The sequence below is a fragment of the Octopus bimaculoides genome, chromosome 10, assembly GCF_046866305.1.
Source record: "Octopus bimaculoides isolate indiv1 chromosome 10, ASM4686630v1, whole genome shotgun sequence".
Lineage (NCBI taxonomy): Eukaryota > Metazoa > Mollusca > Cephalopoda > Octopoda > Octopodidae > Octopus > Octopus bimaculoides.
The window spans coordinates 31547211-31569108 of record NC_142937.1 but is presented as its reverse complement, the minus strand read 5'-3'; the positions used below and the strand labels follow the sequence as shown (position 1 = coordinate 31569108).

General features: G+C 37.5%; 1 protein-coding gene across 8 annotated transcripts in view; it reads right to left on the bottom strand.

The window, feature by feature from the left end:
• LOC106873961 (adhesion G protein-coupled receptor G4) overlaps nt 1–18941 on the bottom strand; it is a 110759-nt gene extending 91818 nt beyond the window's left edge. For 7 of the 8 annotated variants that reach the window (XM_089358509.1, XM_089358507.1, XM_089358512.1 and 4 more), the window contains exons 1-2: nt 18718–18927; nt 1165–1471 (exon numbers count right to left, since the gene is read on the bottom strand). In XM_089358509.1, the coding sequence (XP_089214635.1) occupies nt 1165–1364 (200 nt within the window). In that variant the 5' untranslated portion in view covers nt 1365–1471; nt 18718–18927. Of the gene's footprint in view, nt 1–1164; nt 1472–18717 lie in introns of all 8 variants that reach the window. The other variant, XM_089358506.1, reaches the window with a different exon arrangement.
• Nucleotides 18942–21898: the final 2957 nt, after the last annotated feature.

The window sequence follows — 21898 nt, the reverse complement described above, 5'->3', positions numbered from 1 at the left end:
TGTGTTTTATCTACCTTCCTACTTATTAGGATTTTGGTTTTAGCTGCGTTGACTCTAAGAAAGAAAATAATTGTTTAAAATTGTTTAGAACAGATCATCAATAAAATATTAGATATTAAATTAAAAGAATTAGTTGATTTTTAAAGTAAATGTTTAATGCAAATAGGAAACCTTGATAGACATCGTATTATAAAAGAGTAAGGCATATGCTGTCTAGCAAAGTAAAATTGCTGTCATCCATACATGCAGGTTTATCCTTTACAGGTGCTGGTGCCACATAAAATGTACTCGTGCTAGTGCTGCGTAAATGCACCTGTGCTGGTGGCATGTAAAAAGCACCAAGCACACTCTATAAAGTGGTTGGTGTTAGGAAGGGCACCCAACCATAGAAACAATGCCACAACAGACAATTGGAGTCTAGAGAGTTCTTGGACTGGCCTACTTCTGTCAAACTGTCCAACCAATGCCAGCATGGAAAATGGATGTTAAACAATGATGATGATGACGACGATGACAAGGACGTGGTTAAAACTGCAGCAAACTTAATGTTTTTATGCCTGGTCTCGAAGGCTTCAAAGTGGCTGTCAATCATTTTCTTTCAAATAGAATAATAACTCTAATTTACTATGCTGTCTATATCCTGTCACTTTCTAAAGTTGTTCACTTCTTTGCCACTAACATTTCTTGAGAGCCACAAATGAATTGTCATGTATGAGTTCTTGAATTATTTTCCTGGTGTGTCATTTCTATTATTTTTGTGCTATATTTTTGAACTTGTCTGATATCAAAATGAAGAAAGAATTATATGGATGAATACTGTTCTTAGTCTATGCAACATAACAAATACATTGGACATAAAGGGTGTGCTTATTTGGATAAACATGTACATACTCGCATGCAGTCACAGATACAGACACATAAACTATAGAAATATAGAAAGACTGACAGATACATATAGAGATGAAATAAAGGGTGACTTAAACTCTAAACAGTGAGGCAATCTCATTTATAAAAGGGACAGATGATAAAAAATTCATTAATATTCATAGGGGCTGATATTTGTCGGTTTGAAATCCACTACTTTAAATGACAACATAACTGATATGAATAAAATTTAGAAAAACTATGTATGTAATAAATATTTTGAAATTGTTTAATACTTACAATTTTGTCACATTCATTGGAAATGAGTGCGGCCATGTCGTATTACATTCTATATCAGTCTGGTACTGATCACATGTGCATGAGGTGTGACATACTGTTGTCATTGACTGATCAACATATATTAAGATTAACAAAATCACTAACATAAATTTGATTTTGATAGAATCAAAATAAAATCTTGATTTACTATCGTAGGTCATATTCTTAAAAGAAATATTTCACCACTGAACACGAACGTTAGGTGTTGAGAATCTCTTATTAAGCCGACAAAAGTTCCGTTTTCAAGGTCAGTCTCACGTAAAATAATCTGTAAGAGAAGAAAATACAAAATAACAGAAGCTTATATGTTATTTACTTCACATTACTGACTCAGTGTTCTAAGTAGAAATTGTATCTTAGGACTCAATTACTTTCCATTAAATTTTTAGAATTACGAAACTGGATGTCGCTGTAACAATATATAATACATAATTAAAAAGATGTATGGTTTGCTTTGGATGGTCTACTTTGTATGGTCTGCTTTGGAATAAGAAAAAGTCCTGTAGGTTGTCCCTCTTATATTAGAAGGATATGCTTAAGGATAACTTCAAGCACTGTAATATTGAATTTAACTCTTGAGAATCTTGCTGAAAAGTAAAATGTAAGAACAACGTATTTCACTAGTCTGAAATAGTTTGAAGTGAGTAGACAGAAACATTGTGAATATCCTTTTAATTAGTGATAATGTTGATTGAAAGCCTAAGATAAATCATTTTAACTCACACACACACATCTAAATGGTAGATGCTGGGTTCTGCAATTTGGTATCTTTACTTTGATCTTGAGCCAAACATTGATTATGTATGAGATGTTTTATGGTGCTGACTGATGATCTTGTGTAGATCTATGCTTTCTGCTGTGGGTAGTGAGTCCTGCTTTGATGTATGCTACGAATCCACAATCACCACAAATAAAGACATTTGAAGAGAAGATAATAAAGACATTTGAAGAGAAGATAATAAAGACATTTGAAGAGAAGATAATCACAATGTTTCTGTCTACTCACTTCAAACTATTTCAGACTAGTGAAATACGTTGTTCTTACATTTTACTTTTCAGCAAGATTCTCAAGAGTTAAATTCAATATTACAGTGCTTGAAGTTATCCTTAAGCATATCCTTCTAATATAAGAGGGACAACCTACAGGACTTTTTCTTATTCCAAAGCAGACCATACAAAGTAGACCATCCAAAGCAAACCATACATCTTTCATCCGAACAGAGTGCCCTGCCTATCTCAACTGTATTAATATGCATATAAAGTAAAGCAGGCGTCAACATGCCAAGAAATTTCAATGAATTAAAATTAATGATCTGGACAACTATTATCTGAATTCTAGTCATACATGTGCATGTGTGCTTGTATGTATGTGTAGAAGGATAAGTGGTATTCCATCTAATGTGACTTCGCTCAGAAGGCTGTAATGTTATTGTGGTAGGAACCCAGTAAAGAAATACATGGAACAAAGATGATAACTTTAAATACGCTTATTGTGGTCACATGTATATATACACAAGCTGAATGGAAGTGGTTGATGTACATTTAGTCATATATCTACATGAATCTGTGTGGGTTGTATGTTAGCTGTTAACCCTGGTGAGGAAAGCTCACGAACAGCAATATGTTAGAACCAGTGCAGTGTGTTGGGGCTATGTAGGTGTTGTTGGCAGCGTTGGTGAGAGACATGATGGTGGTAATGAAGATGGAGGTCGCTGTAATGTTGTCAGTGGTTAGACCTTAGAAGGTCGGGAACCAACAGTATTTCTTTATTTAAGCACTCAGGCTCATACATAGACGGGGACAGACAGGACACTACAGTGTGGACAAAACACAGAATGAACGAATGGAGGGTGAATTATAATAAGGAATGTGAAATGGCTGCATGCTACCTACTCACAAGTAGTATCAGTTAAATGTTTTAGTTTAACATTTCTATATCATTTTTCTTTTTTCTCTTTTTTCCTTAATCCACACAATGCCCCATTGGGATACAATAAATATACATGAAAATATGGGGAATCAGTTGATCAATTGGTTACAACACAAATGAGAAACGAAAACAGTTTGAAAATATCCCAAGCATCCAGCATTAACAACTGCATAAGACCCATTTATGTCTGTTTGGCAGAAAGAAACCGCAGGTTATACACAGAAACTATGGTATATATACATACATAAGAGTGGTTCTTGAACTTTTGGCATCACCATCCCCTTTCACCATGTTTGGGATGCTATTCCTCCTCATTGTCAGGTCATTCCTCATATTGATTATCCAAGAGATGCATTCCAACCAATTTAGCTTTTTTCAGCAAAATAATTGTACAGAAGTTTCTGCAATTGGACCACTAGTATGCAAGGAAACCCACAATTTTAGTAGAAACACCGTCTTCTTCTCCTCCCCTGGAGGTTTGCTATCCCTTTTCCTGAATCACTGGTAAATAACATGACAACAATACTATATAAGAAACTATTTATTCACAAAAGCAGACTGTCTGTCATTTTGTATAGAGCAAAGTAACCAGCTCTTCTATGTTCGGCTCTGTTTTAGAGAGGGCAACTCTCATTTCTGGTGTGATATCCAGTCGATTTTGTGACTTATTTTTGATGGCAAGGAAAGTGGAAATTGCAGTCTCATACTCATAGGTGGTTGGAAATGGCATTATATTGCATTAATAAATCAGGCTATTGGAATTACTGCAGACGCCCTAGCTCACAGTATATGGACACAGATCTTGTGTCAGTAGCCAGCTGGAAAAGATGTTTTCTTGAGGCTAATGTAGTTTATGCACATCCACAAATTAGCATGCATGTCGCTCCAATTTTAGGAGGACGTTTGTCATGACCCTATTTGCATTTTCATCAACTTTTTCTCTCAGAGGCACCCGTGTATAGCTGTAAAAATCGATTTTCAACCATAACTTTTACCAATTTTGAAGTTTGCTAACATGGCGAAGTCAAAGTGTGCGTAAGCGCGTGAAGGAGAGAGAGAGAAATTGTATATTTGTGAGATGGGGAGTGAGGGAGAGATACAGATTGTTTGCCAGCGTCTAACAAAAAAAGTAAAGAAAAAGTGGGAGAGGGAGACAGCAAGCATCTAACGAAAGAAAGACTGGGAGAGGAGAGTAAGGAAGACAGTGTCAGCATTCATGAAAATTGAAAATGTAAAATGATTTTTTTTTCTTAAACAGGAGATATAGTTTCAAATATAGGACGTTTTTGACAGACACTATATTTTATAATGAGATTATATATACTTTCTCACACAACAATTAAAATATATTTATTTTAAATTATTTATTTATTATAAATCTTAGAGCGCGATTTCTTTTGAAGTTGGCATGTGTGTGTGTGTGTAATGTTGCTGGTGTGTGTATGTGTGACAGAGAGAAAGAGGGAGAGAGAGAGAGAAAGAAAGAGAGATAACTGAAATGATTTTTATTTCCTTTTTATAGTGAGTTTGTGAGACAGAAAGTCTGGTGAAGTTCTTTTGTTAGTGTGAGACAGAGAGGTTATGTATGTATGTATGTATGTACGTATGTATGTATGTACGTATGTATGTATGGCTACAGTGACACACACACACACGCGCAGGTTGTTATGTATGTGTGTGTGTGAATGGATTCAGTGACACACACACATACATAACAACCTGCGTGTGTGTGTCACTGTAGCCATTCATACATACATACATACATACATACATACATACATACATACATACATACATAACTGCTCTCTCTCACACTAACAAAAGAACTTCACCAGACTTTGTCTCACAAACTCACTATAAAAAGGAAATAAAAATCATTTCAGTTATCTCTCTCTCTTTCTTTCTTTCTTTCTTTCTCTCTCTCTCTCTCTCCCTTTTTCTCTCTCTCACACATACACATACCAGCAACATTACACACACACACACACACACACACATGCCAACTTCAAAAGAAATCACGCTCTCTCTATCTCTTTCACTTTTACGACGTTGTTTCCCTCTTTCCCTCCAACACTTTTTATGGAAAAGGCCGATGTGATTTAAACTTTCCGAGGCTTCCACCACACTCCAACCTGTTTTTCAGACCACATAAAGGGTTTTGTAGCATATTAGCAGGCCAGGATAGTTGATTCCATGCAAAAAATCCGATTTATTTTTTTCTTAGTGAAAATCGTGCGAGTGTTATCTAAAATTTAGCTGGAGTTTTTCATGGTAAATTTGAGATTAAAAAAAAATATTTATCCATATTCTTAATTTCCGTATTTTTCCCGTACATTGAAAAATAGCTGGTGAAAAGATCAATGTGTGGGGGGAGTGAAATTCCGAGGATTTCAGCACACCGGTGGCAGGCATCCATTTGGGGGAGCCATGCTTTTCACATGGGCAACTTTAGGTGGCCTGCTCCCGTGTGGGTAGTAGAAACGCTCTTTTTGTGTATGCTCTTCAGGGCAGAACACGCAATGTTGTCTATAGCAAAGTTTTATAGACAAGTTGACATTGAAGCCGATGTGGTTATAAACAGTGATCCGGAAACATTGGCCGGACACATTCTCAAACCATGGCAACATGACTTATAGATTCTTCCTCTTTTTTATTGGACAATGCTCACTTCTCCAACAACAATGCTTATTCGGCTGATATCAGTGATTGGCTAAGTTGCTCATAGAATTAACCTAGAAGGGGCAGGCCCCTTATTTTCTGGTTAAGGCTGTTGGTAAGTTTTCCTAAGTTACTCCAATCCAGATCTCCAATGCAAACCTTCAGATCAACCCTCTCCTATGCAGATCTCTAATGCAACTTTAAAAAAAAGAACAGTCAATGAGTGGAAATAACCGATAAACTAATTCCTTATGGGATTTCCCAATCAAATTGCCAGCAAACCATTTTCAGCCAAACCAATTTCAACGGATTTCGCTCAAATCTGATGTCGATGTTACTTATTTTAGTTTGAAATAAAGCACTTGATCACTTAATAATCCTAGCTTAATCCCGGGCAACGCTGGGTTATACTGCTAGTATATATATATATATATATATATATATATATATATATATATATATATATATATATATATATATATATATATATATACATACATACATATATATATATATACATATACTAGCAGTATAACCCGACCTTGTCCGGGTGTGACTTATTACGCCATCTACGATAAGTCTTGATAGGTGAAAAATCAACTAAAAAAGAAAGCCTTACAACGAAAAAACCCTTATGATGTAAATATGTTCATAATTCAAAAGACGATGAAATTAATAGGAAAAGTCTGAAGGCTGTTTTGCGTAACATTATTAAGCGTACGTAAATTTCATCCGTCTAATTGGCTATAGAAATGCTTGTGCAAAACAACTTTTTGCGCTGCCCTGATTATACATAGCAGGGTAATCCCTTTTCACAGGAGCTAGGACGGCAATTTCTGATGAAGCAATTGCTGGCGATCTGTTGCTACACAGTTTTACCAGAATTCTATCAGATTGGGCAGAAGATGTTGATGCACCATTTTGCATTATGTTCAAAGTAGCTACTGGAATGTGGTGAATTGCTGCAGTCTGTGGCTGTCATTTTAAACCGGTTGCTGTCTTTCCCCAGCAAACTCTCTTCTTTGGAGGCATAATCTATGTATATATTAAACAGAACAACAAAAGTTATAATAGATGGCAGGGTCGGTACTTTTCACATTTCTGTAATTTTTCAGATTAACACCCGCACGTTTACCCAACCCTAATCCTAAACCTAATCCTAACCCTAACCCTAACACTAACCCTAAACCCTAACCCTAAAACCCTAACCCTAAAACCCTAACCCTAAAACCCTAACCCTAAAACCTTAACCGTAACACTAGTCCTAAACCTAGCCGTAACCGTAACCCTAAACCCTAACCCTGACCCTAAAACCCTAACCCTAACACCCTAGAGAAAATCGAGGTATATATACAAAACATTGACGAACATGGGTTATATTTTACTGAATGAATGTGTACTTGCACGTGTATGCTTTTGAGAGAGCGAGAGAGGAAGAGGTAGAGAGAGGAGGAGAAAGGAATAGAGGTAGTTAAAAGTTTTCTTATGACGGCTTCTGTTCACTGCCTATTACTTCATTAGAAATCTAAGGATGCGCATAAGCACATAATAGAGAAAAATGAAACAAATATGGACGACTTGCTCCGAAACACCACCGAGTGGGGAACACTTCTCAAAAATAACCTACAGTTGTTTCCTTCAAAATTCCTACATGCTTGAAATGTACATACATCAAGGTATATTTGTAGAAAATTTCACGAAAATATATTCATTTTCCTGGAAGTTAAGAGGAATTTAAGTGGAATTTCCGAATATTGTCCCCCACCCCCTCCCAAAACACTTTCACCAAAATTTTTGTATATTCGGAATCTACATAATAAATAATATATGCATAGAAAATTTCATAAAAAAATATTCATTTTTATGAAAGTTATGACCTTCCAAAGTTGGGGGGTACAACTCTGTAGTTATGCCGTCAATGTTTTGTAAATACACCACGATGTGAATGATTGTGTTTACTTGCACGTGTATACGTTTGAGAGAGCGAGAGAGGAAGAGGGGGAGAATTGAGTAGAGATTGAGAGAAATGTGTATGTTGTTGTCACATGTTATGTATATGTGGTTGTGTGTGTTTTTACGTATCTATGCTATGAAAAATAGGTAAAGAATACTGAGATGAAAGTTTAATCTATGACGTTGTATGTATCACTTTCTCTCTCTCTCCCTCTCCCTCTTTTACTCTTACTCTCTATATTTTTATGTTGAGCGCGTGTGTAAGAACGGCGTTCCAAGTAGAAGGGATGAAATATAAAAATTGCTAGAAACGACAGCCAAATCTCCCTTAAATCACACAAAGTAAACGGAATTTTAAAAATCTAATTACTGCACTGGAAAGTTCAGATCGACAAAATTCCATTGATGTAAAACTTTTTACGAAAAAGTGGAAAATGTGGATTTCTATAAACTTTCAAAAAGGCTTCACACAGACACACAATTTCAGCTTTCTATATTAAGATATATATATATATATATATATATATATATATATATATATATATATATATATATATATATATATATATATATATATATATATATATATATATATATGCATACATACATACATATATATATATAGCACTAGTGTAGCAATAATTGGGTACCCTCCCAGCAGTATACTGGATAGATACTATCCCTTAGCGGGTTGTACCGCAACCCCTAACTCTCTCACGTTATATATATATATATATATATATATATATATATATATATATATATATATATATATATATATATATATATATATATATATATATATATATGTATGTATATATATATATATGTATGTACATATATGTATGTATATATATTTAGATATATATATATATGTATGTATGTATATATATATGTATGTATATATTTATATATATATATATATATATATATATATATATATATATATATATATATATATATATATATATATATATATATATATATAACGTGAGAGAGTTAGGGGTTGGGGGTACAACCCGCTAAGGGATAGTATCTATCCAGTATACTGCTGGGAGGGTACCCAATTATTGCTACACTAGTGCTATACTAGGTGCAATCAATGGGAGCGGGTAAAAGTGGAGGTTTTACCCAAAATTTGTGTAACAATTAGAAAATGGAGGATAATATGCTGAACCCAACTACTTGCAGACGGTGTATCCCGTTGAATTCATTAATTTAATTCATAGCAAACGTGACAAAAGAAAGGAAGAAAAGAAAAAGAAAGAAAGAACCAAAGCACAGGTGTCCATGGCAGACTATGTTATTTTGCCAACATGGTTTACATATAGAAGTACATATATATATACATATATATATATATATATATATATATATATATATATATATATATATATATATATATATATATATACATTTTAATTTTTTTATTTCTGGGTTTCAGCCAAGTGGCTGTGGTCATGCTGGAGCACGACCGTGATTTTCTGTCTTTATGCTTTGCTCTCTTCACGTTCCTTGCATGGCTCTTCTCCTGCACCTGATATAGTCCAATCAAGAGTTTTGATGGCACATCTGGTGTATAAGAGAATTTGACATCGCTGCCCTAAACTGTGTCTCATTTCGAGCCATTGGTTCATCTGGTATCGTGGAGAGGAAAGCGTCGAGTTTTGTCTTGAAGACCTCCACATCCGTGTCTTGCAGGTCTCTCAAATGTTTTGGCAGGGCATTGAAGAGCTGAGGTCCTCTGAAACCGAGGCTGCTGCAGTATCTTGTTCTTATGTGAGATTCCTGTAGTACTTGATGCCAAAGTTTGGCACCAGTCCTTCCAGTATTTTCCATATGTATATTATTACATATCTCTCCCGCCTGCGTTCCAGGGAGTAGAGACCTAGTACCTGCAGTCGCTCCCTGTAGTTCATCTGCTGGACTGTGGCGATCTTTTTTGTATAGTGCCTCTGAATTGCCTCGAGTTCTGCTGTCCGTTTGACACTGTGTGGTGACCACAACTGAGAGCAATAGTCTAGGCAGCTCAGGACAAATGTCTTGTACGGAATGTCCTCAGTATCCACCCCGCCAGCTGTCTGCACTTTGCTGTCAACTTTGCTGTCAACTTGACAATGTGCATGTGAAATGATGCATCACTACACATGTTGATGCCCAGGTCTCTCACGGCTTGTGGTTCTGGGATTGCAGTACCTCCAGGTCCTGTGTATGCTAGTTGGGAGGCACTTGTGGCCTTGTAGCGCAGTACTTGAAATTTTTCCGCATTGAACTGCATATTGTTTTGCTCTGCCCACTCATATATTGCATTTAGGTCATTCTGTAGGCTTACAATATCATCAGGATTCTTTATGGCCTGAGATATCTTTGTGTCATCAGCGTAGCTAGTTACAGTGGCTCTCCGAGTGACCGTGGGCATGTCCAGAAGGGCCACTATGAACAGTAGTGGCCCCAGGATAGTTCCTTGCGGAACACCGCTCAATATTTGTGTTTCCCTAGATAGTTCTCCATTGGCTGCAACTGTCTGACTTCTACCATTCAGGAAGTCATGCAGCCATTCTCCTAATTTACCAGTTATGCCAAGGTTTCGCAGCTTGTGACATATCAAGCCATGATCAACTTTGTCAAAGGCTTTTGCAAAGTCGAGATATATCACATCAACATTTGAATGGTCAAGTAGCTGCTTCAGGACCCAGTCATAATGCTGCAGGAGCTGCGTGAGGCAGCTTCTACCTGGACGGAAACCATGCTGGGTCTCATTCAGCAAGTCATTTTCTTCTAGGAACGCAATCAATCTCTTTCTGACAATTCGTTCCATGACTTTGCTAATATGTGAAGTCAGAGAGATGGGCCTGTAGTTCCCAGCCTCTGCTCTGCTTCCGCCTTTATGGACAGGACATATGGTGCCTTCCTTCAGCTTTTTGGGAAGTTTACCATTTGCAAGGAAACTCTGGAAGAGTATCCGGAGTGGTCCTGCTAATTCTTGTTTACACGACTTTAAGAGGACAGCCGGGAAACCATCGGGGCCAGTTGCCGAATTTAAGCTCATTTCATTTATGGCACCTATTACATCTTCCTCTTCAATGTCAATGTAGGTAATGGATGCAGTCTTTTTCTGCTGAGTGCTATTATCAAAGAAATCAGCTGGGTTCTTCATCTGCATGTGACTCAGAGGAGAAGTGAAGACACTCTTGAATTGTGCACTGAGCACTTCACTTATCCATGTGGGATCCGCAGTCAGTGAGCCATTAGGCAGGAATAGGGGTCAGCAGTCTCTTTTGCAAATCTATAGAAAGCCTTGGGGTTTGTTTTTATGCTTTCTACTGCTCTCTTCTCCTTCTCTGCTTTCTCCTTTTCATGAGAGAGTTTAATCTTGTTTTCTATTTCTAACAGTGTTAGTTTTAATTTAGCCCTTTTCCTATCCCCCGGTTCTCTATTTAACTGGTTTGAGACCTTTGTTCTGTGTCTCATAAGGATTTTCCTGTCTCTAGGAATTCTATTGGCATGTTTGCTGGTCTTTCTATATGGCACGTATTTGGTGCATATGTCTTGTATAGTTGACATAAAATGACTTAGTTTGAGGTCATTGTCTTGTATAGAAAGGCTGTCATGCCAGTTTTGATTTCGAATCTCTCTGTGAATTGACTTCCAGTCCGCCCTGTGGAAATTGAGGTTGGATATTGCTTGAGTCCTCCTGGTGGGGTGGGTGTAAGCGGGTTGCCTAGGACCATACATAGTTAATTCTATAATGTTATGATCTGAGAGAGATGTGGGCGTTATTTTCACATTATGTGTGTGTGTGTGTATATATATATATATATATATATATATATATATATACATATATATATATATATATATATATATATATATATATATATATATATATATATATATATATATATATATGTATGTATGTATATATACATATATATATATATATATATATATATATATATATATATATATATATATATATATATATACATATATATATATACATATGTATATATGTGGGAGAATGTACGAAAAAACAACAACAGACGAGGACAGGTGGTGTAAATAACAAAAGGATGTATTAGTATGACGCTCGGGAATACGGAAAGTCTTTGACGTTTAGAGCTACGCTCTTCAACAGAAAGAATACGGAGACAAGGAGAAAAACACGGAGAAAAAAAATTGAATAGTGTTCAGTCAACGGTCAATCATAATAATGGCTTATAATGATGACCGGAAGTTAGAAATTCTTTTTTCAGGAGAGCTAAGAAAAGGAGGAGATAACAAACGGTGATCGAAGAACGAGGGGCTGTGTGTGGGAGATAGAATGCTGGTGATCTTGATGTATGTAGTGTGAAAATGGGGAGGGGAGAGAGGAGTTGGTCAGTTGTAGTGTGTGCGTGGTGTGATGCGAGGGTATTGGTGTGATGTGATGTGAGGGTGTTGGGGGGTGGGGAAGGCATGGGTGGAGTGTGGGTTAGGCTGAGGGTGGGGTAGAGGTATGGGTGGGGTATGTGGGTAAGGGTGGGGTGGAGTGGGAAGGTACAGTAGTAGTGTGTTAGGGTGTGGTGGGATGAGCTTATGAGGGGGTGTTGACGATGAAGGGGGAAGGGGAAGGGGGATGTAAGAGAGGGGGAGGGTGGGTATGGGAGGGGAGAGGAAGAGAGCAGAGAGTGTGGGTATAAGAGAGGAGAGAGTATGGGTATAAGAGAGGGAAGGTGGATGTGAGAGAGGGGGACGGTGGGTATGGGGGGGAGAAAGAGAGGAAGAGAAAGAGAGTGAGAGAGAAGAGAGTGAGAGATAGGGAAAGAGAGAAGAGAGTGAAAGAGTAAGGGTGAGAGGAGAGAAAGAGTAGGGGTGGTAGGAGGGAGGGGGGAGAGAGGCAGGAGGAGGGGGTTAGATGAAGGGGGAGGGGAGCTGAGCCCATGTTGCGCAAAGGAGCGAAATATATATATATATACATATATATATATATATATATATATATATATATATATATATATATATATATATATAAATATATATATATATATATATATATATATATGTAATATCATCATCATCATCATCATCATCGTTTAACGTCCGCTTTCCATGCTAGCATGGGTTGGACGATTTGACTGAGGACTGGTGAAACCGGATGGCAACACTAGGCTCCAGTCTGATTTGGCAGAGTTTCTACAGCTGGATGCCCTTCCTAACGCCAACCACTCAGAGAATGTAGTGGGTGCTTTTACGTGTCACCCGCACGAAAACGGCCACGCTCGAAATGGTGCATCTCATGTGCCACCCGCACAAGAACCAGTCCAGGGGCACTGGCAATGATCTTACTTGGCTTGCCGGGTCTTCTCACGCACAGCACATTTCCAAAGGTCTCGGTCAGTAGTCATCACCTCGGTGAGGCCCAATGTACGAAGGTTTTGCCTCACCACCTCAGCCCAGGTCTTCCTGGGCCTACCTCTTCCACGGGTTCCCTCAACTGTTAGCGTGTGGCACTTTTTCACGCAGCTATCATCCTCCATTCTCACCACATGTCAATACCAGCGCAATCGTCTCTCTTGCACGCCACAACTGATGCTTCTAATGTTCAGCTTTTCTCTCAAGATACTTACACTCTGACGGGTATTCACATTGACATTACACATCCAACGGAGCATACTGGCTTCATTCCTTGCGAGCTTACGTATGTCCTCAGCAGTTACAGCCCATGTTTCACTGCCATGTAGCATGGTTGTTCGTACGCATGCGTCATACAGTCTGCTTTTACTCTGAGTGAGAGTCCCTTTGTCGCCAGCAGGGGTAAGAGCTCTCTAAACTTTGCCCAGGCTATTCTTATTCTAGCAGCTACACTTTCAGCGCACCCACCCCCACTACTAACTTGGTCGCCCAGATAGCGGAAGCTATCGACTACCTCTAGTTTTTCACCCTGGAATGAGATAGAAGTTGTTTCCTGTTTGTTTGCAGTCTTTATTGCACCTGAACATCTGCCACAAACAAAAACTAACTTGCTAGTTAACCTGCCTTTGATGTTGCTGCACCTCTTATGTGTCCATATATATATAATATATATATATATCTGGGCGACCAAGTTAGTAGTGGGGGTGGGTGCGCTGAAAGTGTAGCTGCTAGAATAAGAATAGCCTGGGCAAAGTTTAGAGAGCTCTTACCCTTGCTGGTGACAAAGGGACTCTCACTCAGAGTAAAAGGCAGACTGTATGACGCATGTGTACGAACAGCCATGCTACATGGCAGTGAAACATGGGCTGTAACTGCTGAGGACATACGTAAGCTCGCAAGGAATGAAGCCAGTATGCTCCGTTGGATGTGTAATGTCAATGTGAATACCCGTCAGAGTGTAAGTATCTTGAGAGAAAAGCTGAACATTAGAAGCATCAGTTGTGGTGTGCAAGAGAGACGATTGCGCTGGTATGGACATGTGGTAAGAATGGATGAGGATAGCTGCGTGAAAAAGTGCCACACCCTAACAGTTGAGGGAACCCGTGGAAGAGGTAGGCCCAGGAAGACCTGGGCTGAGGTGTTGAGGCAAGACCTTCGTACATTGGGCCTCACCGAGGCGATGACTACTGACCAAGACCTTTGGAAATGTGCTGTGCGTGAGAAGACCCGGCAAGCCAAGTAAGATCGTTGCCAGTGCCCCTGGACTGGCTCTTGTGCGCGTGGCACATGAGATGCACCATTTTGAGCGTGGCTATTGCCAGTACCGCCTGACTGGCTCCCGTAGGATTTTCGAGCGAGATCGTTACCAGTGCCCCTGGACTGGCTTGTGCAGGTGGCACATAAAAGACACCATTTCGAGCGTGGCCGTTTTCGTGCGGGTGACACGTAAAAGCACCCACTACACTCTCTGAGTGGTTGGCGTTAGGAAGGGCATCCAGCTGTAGAAACTCTGCCAAATTAGATTGGAGCCTGGTGTTGCGATCCGGTTTCACCAGTCCTCAGTCAAATCGTCCAACCCATGCTAGCATGGAAAGCGGACGTTAAACGATGATGATGATGATGATGGTGATATATATATATATATATATATATATATATATATATATATATATATATATATGTATGTATATATATATATGTATGTATATATATGTATATGTATATATGTAGATAGATAGATAGATAGATAGATAGATAGATAATTTATATATGCATATATATATAGGCTTGACAACCAGCGTTGGTGTGTTTATGTCCCTACAACCTAGCAGTTCAGCAAAAGACACAGATAGAATAAGTACCAATAGAAAGAAGACCTGGGGCCAATTCATTCAATTAAAAATTCAACCTGGTGCCCCAACATGACTGTGGTCTAACGACTGAGACAAGTAAAAGATAAAAGGAAAGATAAAATATATATATATAATTAGATAAAAATGGCCAGTCTGTGGGGTAATGCAGGGTTTCTCATCCATAAAGCGCTTAGTTTTACAGAATCTATTCAGACCTTAATTGCCTGTTTATAGAGCTATTCGCATCTATTTCAAGCATGTTAGTGTGCCTATCCATACCTTGTTGCTATAATTATATCTGTATAATTATATATCAGTATAAATATTTACCTAAAGGGAGTTAACACACATATATATTGTTGTTTTTTTTATATATATATAATACATATATATCATTATCATCATTATTCAATGTCTGCTTTCCATGCTGGCATAGGTTGGGTTGGACGGTTTGACTGAGGTCTGACAAGTCAGTGGGCTACACCAGGCTCCAATCTGATCTGGCAATGTTTCTGCAGCTGGATGCTCTTCCTAATGCCAACCACTTCGAGAGTGTAGTGGGTGATTCTTATGTGCCACCGGCATGGGAGCCAGTCAGGCGCCACAAGCAACAACCAAATTCATATGGTGCTTTTTAAGTGCCGCCAGAATGGAAGCCAATCAGAGGGCACTGACATCAACCACAATCGGATGGTGCTTTTTATGTGCCACCAGCACAGGAGGCAGTCAGGAGGCACTGGCATCGACCACATTCATATGGTGCTTGGGAGCCACTAGCATCAACCCACACTCAAACAGTGCTTATCATATATCACCAGTAAGGGTGCTAGTCAGGTGGCACAGGCCACAACTACAATTTCACTGGACTCAATAGGTCTTCTCAAGCACATCATATCACTCAACGCTTCAAGGGTATTTCTAAATGGGCCAGTAATGCAACACTGGCATTGGACATGGCTACAATCTTACTTTACTTGCCAGGTCAAGTGTATGTATGTATGTATATATATATATATATATATATATATATATATATATATATATATATATATACATGTATGTATGTATGTATGTATATATATATATATATATGTATGTATGTATGTATATATAAATTATGATAAGAATGGATACATAAGGGTGGAAGACCACAGGAACAATACCGTATATCCAACGCAAGATTTAATATATATGTGTGTATGTGTGTGTGTGTTTGTGTGTGTGTGTGTGTGTGTTCAAATCATTCCAGAATCAATAAATATATAGTTTTAAGTTTCTAAAATGTCTAAAAAGTAAGGTAAAATAAAGTATACAGGCATATACAATGATATAAACTTCAGAAATATCATGCATGTTTAAAATATTTATTTTAAAATATTTATAAACATGCATAGTTTCCAAGTTGTATAAAAATATTTAACAATTTAAGACAATACATTACGATATATAAACGAACAGTATGATTTAACATATAATGGGTAAATACATACGATATAGTATAAGATATGATATGATATTACAAATTTATATGTATTATATTAAAAACATGTACATTAGAAAAGGATATGTATATATACTATATCAAAAAAACCGTACAATACATAGGTAATGCTAAAAGTTTTCATCTACAGACCAGTTCTGAGATGTGTCTATTAATATGGTGTAGTTCTCATATTTGAAATTGGACACTCCCTTCATCAGGATGTTCATTGTTACAGAAAGAGAGGAAAAAATAATAAAAATACAAAAAGGTTACACTGACATAATACAATATGTTAACATACATGTAAAATCAAATGGGCCTAATACATTACATCATGCTAATTAGATATTACTATATATTCTTTTTATATATACATATGCGTAATTTTACATTCGAGGTAAAAAGAGCTATGATACATTCCCTTATGTATCCATTCTTACCATGATTTGAATTCTAGCTCATGCTGAGCACTTCAACTCTAGCCCGTTTTTATGTATTGTTATATTAACAATATCTAATTATACAAAAAATTACTGTATGTATATATATATATACACTATGTGAATATATATATATATATATATATAAAAATATGACACTTATTCGGTAGCCATGATAAAACTCTGAGTTTCGGATGCTGGGTTGGGGGCATCTCTTCAGATAACTGAAGAGATGTTGGCGTGGGCCCCCACCCCGGCATCCGAAACTCAGAGTTCTATCATGGCTACCAAATAAGTGTCACATATTTTTACAGATAAATTCCTCTATTTACATAATATCGAGGTCTCTTTCTTTCTTTTGTTGTCCTTCCTATCTATCTATCTATATATATATATATATAAAAAGAATGAGATAAAGAAACCAATGGAATAAGTAAATTTATATTTTATGTAGAAAAAAAAAATTTACTTATTCCATTGGTCTTTTTATCTCATTCTGTTTTATATATACACACGCTAATACACGACCCATGTTATATTTCCCACTCATGTTGCAACTACATCAGGGGCAAAACTAGTCGGTATACAGCACTTACTCGGTATTACCTGTATCATTAGGGTTTGGTTGACTCCATCACCTTTCGTAACCTTTATATATATATATATATATATATATATATATATATATATATATCATCATCATCATCATCATCGTTTAACGTCCGCTTTCTATGCTAGCATGGGTTGGACGATTTGACTGAGGACTGGTGAAACCAGATGGCAACACCAGGCTCCAGTCCGATTTGGCAGAGTTTCTACAGCTGGATGCCCTTCCTAACGCCAACCACTCAGAGAGTGTAGTGGGTGCTTTTACGTGTCACCCGCACGAAAACGGCCACGCTCGAAATGGTGTCTTTTATGTGCCACCCGCACAAGCCAGTCCAGGGGCACTGGCAACGATCTCGCTCGAAAATCCTACAGGAGCCAGTCAGGCGGTACTGGCAACGGCCACGCTCAAAATGGTGCATCTCATGTGCCACCCGCACAAGAACCAGTCCAGGGGCACTGGCAACGATCTTACTTGGCTTGCCGGGTCTTCTCACGCACAGCCCATTTCCAAAGGTCTCGGTCCGTAGTCATCGCCTCGGTGAGGCCCAATGTACGAAGGTCTTGCCTCACCACCTCAGCCCAGGTCTTCCTGGGCCTACCTCTTCCACGGGTTCCCTCAACTGTTAGGGTGTGGCACTTTTTCACGCAGCTTATATATACACTCACACACACACACACACCATTAATAAGAGCATTGAAACAAAGTCTTTTAAACAAAATAACAGTATGTTAATTGAAGTAACTGTAATGAATGTGTTAAACTTGTATGTTCATTGACACTTTGTTTCACTATAGTAATACTGTATAAGGTGGCAAGCTGACAGAATTGTTAGCATGTTGGGCAAAGTGCTTAGCTGCATTTCATCTGTCTTTGCATTCTGAATTCAAATTCCACCAAGTTCAACATTAGCTCTCATCCTTTCCAGGCCGATAAAATAAGTACCAGTTGAGCACTGGGATCGATGTAATTGATTTACTCCTTCCCACAAATTACTGTATTTTGCTTTCTATTTCTTAAAATATGTTTAACAAATACAACAAAGAATAATTGGAAAATATTTTTTAGGACAATATTCTCTATCAGTGTAATTGTATATCAACCACAGTGTGATTATTGGATGCCATATCGATTTGATTAATCAGTGCAATCTTCATATCAATGTTAAGTCTTAAAAAGAGAAAAATTGTCCTTACCTCTTTATGTCTATTCCAAATTTGATTTACATTGGGTTTAGTTGTTCTGTTTAAATCATTCTGTTGATATTCCCTATATTAATCCTTATATTATTTATTCTCATTTTTCAAGTTGAAAACACAAACAACCAGTCATAAATTATGTGTTTAACCACTAATGTTCCAATCCTTTATGCAATTCAACTTTCTCTAAATATATTTTCTCTGAGTAAATACATTCATCTGAAGGTGCAGGAGTGGCTGTGTGGGAAATAGCTTGCAGAAGGAAAATGAGAAAGTGGAAGTCGTGGGGGAAGTTGCCTCCATGAAAGGAAAAAGGAAGGTGAGCAACAATGGTTGCTCACCAAAAAATGGGCAAGCAGCACAGGAGACGGGGGTGGGGTTGCAGAGGTCGTACAATATGAGTTTTTGTCAAAGGTCATTCCGACTTGTCGGTACAGAGTTGTCCGCAAGCGGCAAGCCAACTTGCTTGGGGCACCGATGAAGTGGATTGAATTGAACCTAGTAATATTAATTGTGTTTAATATTCATATTAATTGTTTATTATTGAACTTATTGAGCAATGTTTTCAAGAAGTTATCGGTCGGTGGGTGCTGGTGCCCCTCCCATTCTTATTTCATACTTTTGTTATCACCTTCATCTCATCAATGTCTGTGTCCAGCCCGCAGCTACTTTATGTCTGTCTGTTCTTGTTTGTCTCCTCTTTGTAAAGCCTAAATGGCCAATCTAAATGAAATAAAGTAGCTTGCTTACCAACCACATGGTTCCGGGTTCAGTCCCACTGCGTGGCACCTTGGGCAAGTGTCTTCTGCTATAGCCTTGGGCCGACCAAAGCCTTGTGAGTGGATTTGGTAGACGGAAACTGAAAGAAACTCGTCGTATAGATGTATATGTATATATATGTGTGTGTTTGTGAATCTGTGTTTGTCCCCCCCAACATCGCTTGACAACCGATGCTCGTGTGTTTACGTCCCCGTAACTTAGTGGTTCGGCAAAAAAGACCGATAGAATAAGTACTAGGCTTACAAAGAATAAGTCCTGGGGTCGATTTGCTCGATTAAAGGCGGTGCTCCAGCATGGCCGCAGTCAAATGACTTGAACAAGTAAAAGAGCAAATGAGTATAGTTTACTAATGTATTTTTACAAAATTTAAAATATCTTAAAAATTAAAAATTTTTTTTAATTCATAAAAATTTTAAAAGACTAAACACCTAAAAATACAATACCAATATATATATATATAGAAACTCTCATCGACTATTTTATGAACATGTCAAGTTCTACAGCCTATCTATATAAACATTACGGGAATTAATAATTTATTGTAAGATTTACCTCTATCAATACTAGTATAAAATATTATTATTATATCAAACGTAGGTTAATAATATTTAAAAAAGCCAAAAAAAATGACCATCCTGAAATACTACAATGTCATGCTGGAGCACTCCGTTGATATATATATATCAACAGAGCGCTCCAGCGTGGCATATTGTAGTATTTCAGGATGGTCATTTTTTTTTTTTGCCAAATAAACATGCACACCATATATTTTCCCTTCACTCATTTATTACTGTACTTATTTTATTGTTTTAACTCATGTCCATTGTCTGGAAATCTTTCGTTACACATCTGTGACCTCTTCAGGGACACTTTTCGTTTTCGTGTGTGATCTTGCTCCACTTACTCCATTCTGTTCTCCATATTTATATGCAAGTGATAAGTAGCTTGGTAACCAACCACATGGTTCTGAGTTCAGTCCTACTGCATGGCACCTTGGGCAAGTGTCTTCTACTATAGCCTTGGGCTGACCAAAGCCTTGTGAGTGGATTTGGTAGATGGAAACTGGCTATATATATCAGTTCTATGAGTATGTGTGTGTTTCTGCATTCGTTACATCTATAGTAAACTACAGTAAAGAACATTTTACACTGTTTTAATGAGCCCACATTTAATGAAATAGCCATCCTTATGGTTGGTAATCCCCATGAAAATCATATTTTCATTCGTGTTCAAGATAACAACCTTAAACGTGTTTCACAAACTCATCCCTCTAATGATGTTCTCTGTATACTCTTATTCTATGGAATGGACAAGACGGGTATCATTTCAATATTCCACGAATTGAACCTGCAACAGGATAGCCAATTACAAACAAAAAGGTCTCATCAAATGACTTCTATTCTTACCCACTGATGTTAAGACTAGAACAATCAAATTAATTACACATGTCAAATAAATTTTCATTTACATATTTTCTATGTTATCTCAACAACCAGCTATAGTTATTTCAAATACACTTCTCTACAATGACCAGGTTTCCTTCCAAAATGAAAATAGTTTCACACTTTCAATTTGAACCAAAATTACAAAGTGTTGCATTACGTGAGTGACAATGTGTGAATAATGAAAGTAATGTTTCTCTGAATTTGTCACATCTGTATTATAATAAAGAAAGCTGCTTATTATCTATCTACTAAATAAACTGTTTTTGACTCAACAACTCTTTTTTACAACTGAAATAACCTCGGAAACTAGCTTGGCTAGCACAACTTTGAGGTCATTTTCGGACAATATTTCAATTTGCTTCTAATGTTTCACTTTCATCTGATGTTTCATGCATGAATAGAATTCTACTTAGACAAACATTTATGAAAATGTACACATAAATATTGTATTAAAATAAGCCACAACCAAAAATAATTTCATTAAAAGACATCCATTTTTCTATATGTTATGCAGAAATACAGTCACACTCTCTCTCACACTCTCATGTACAGAAATGATGTATACATATGTATTTATGGGCAAAGGTAAAGAATACACACTTCCGGTGTTTAGGGCTAGGGTTACGTTGGAAACAGGTGGTGTGCATAATGTGTGTGTGTGAGAGAGAGAGAGAGAGAGAGAGAGAGAGAGTGCGAGTGAGTGCCACTTACACATAGATGCAAAAAAACTCACATATTACAACACACACCTTCACTCACTCACTGTGTATATGTCGATGGGGGTTGCTAGACAGAAAGTGTGTATTGTGTATGTGAGAGAGAGAGATGTGTTGCTGTGTGTGTGTGAGGGAGAGAATAACAGCGTACATTTTTTAAAATTTATTTTTCCTTGCATCTTTTTTGAGTGTGTTATTGCCTGAGAGACAGAGAGGTGTGTGTTGCTGTGTGTGGAC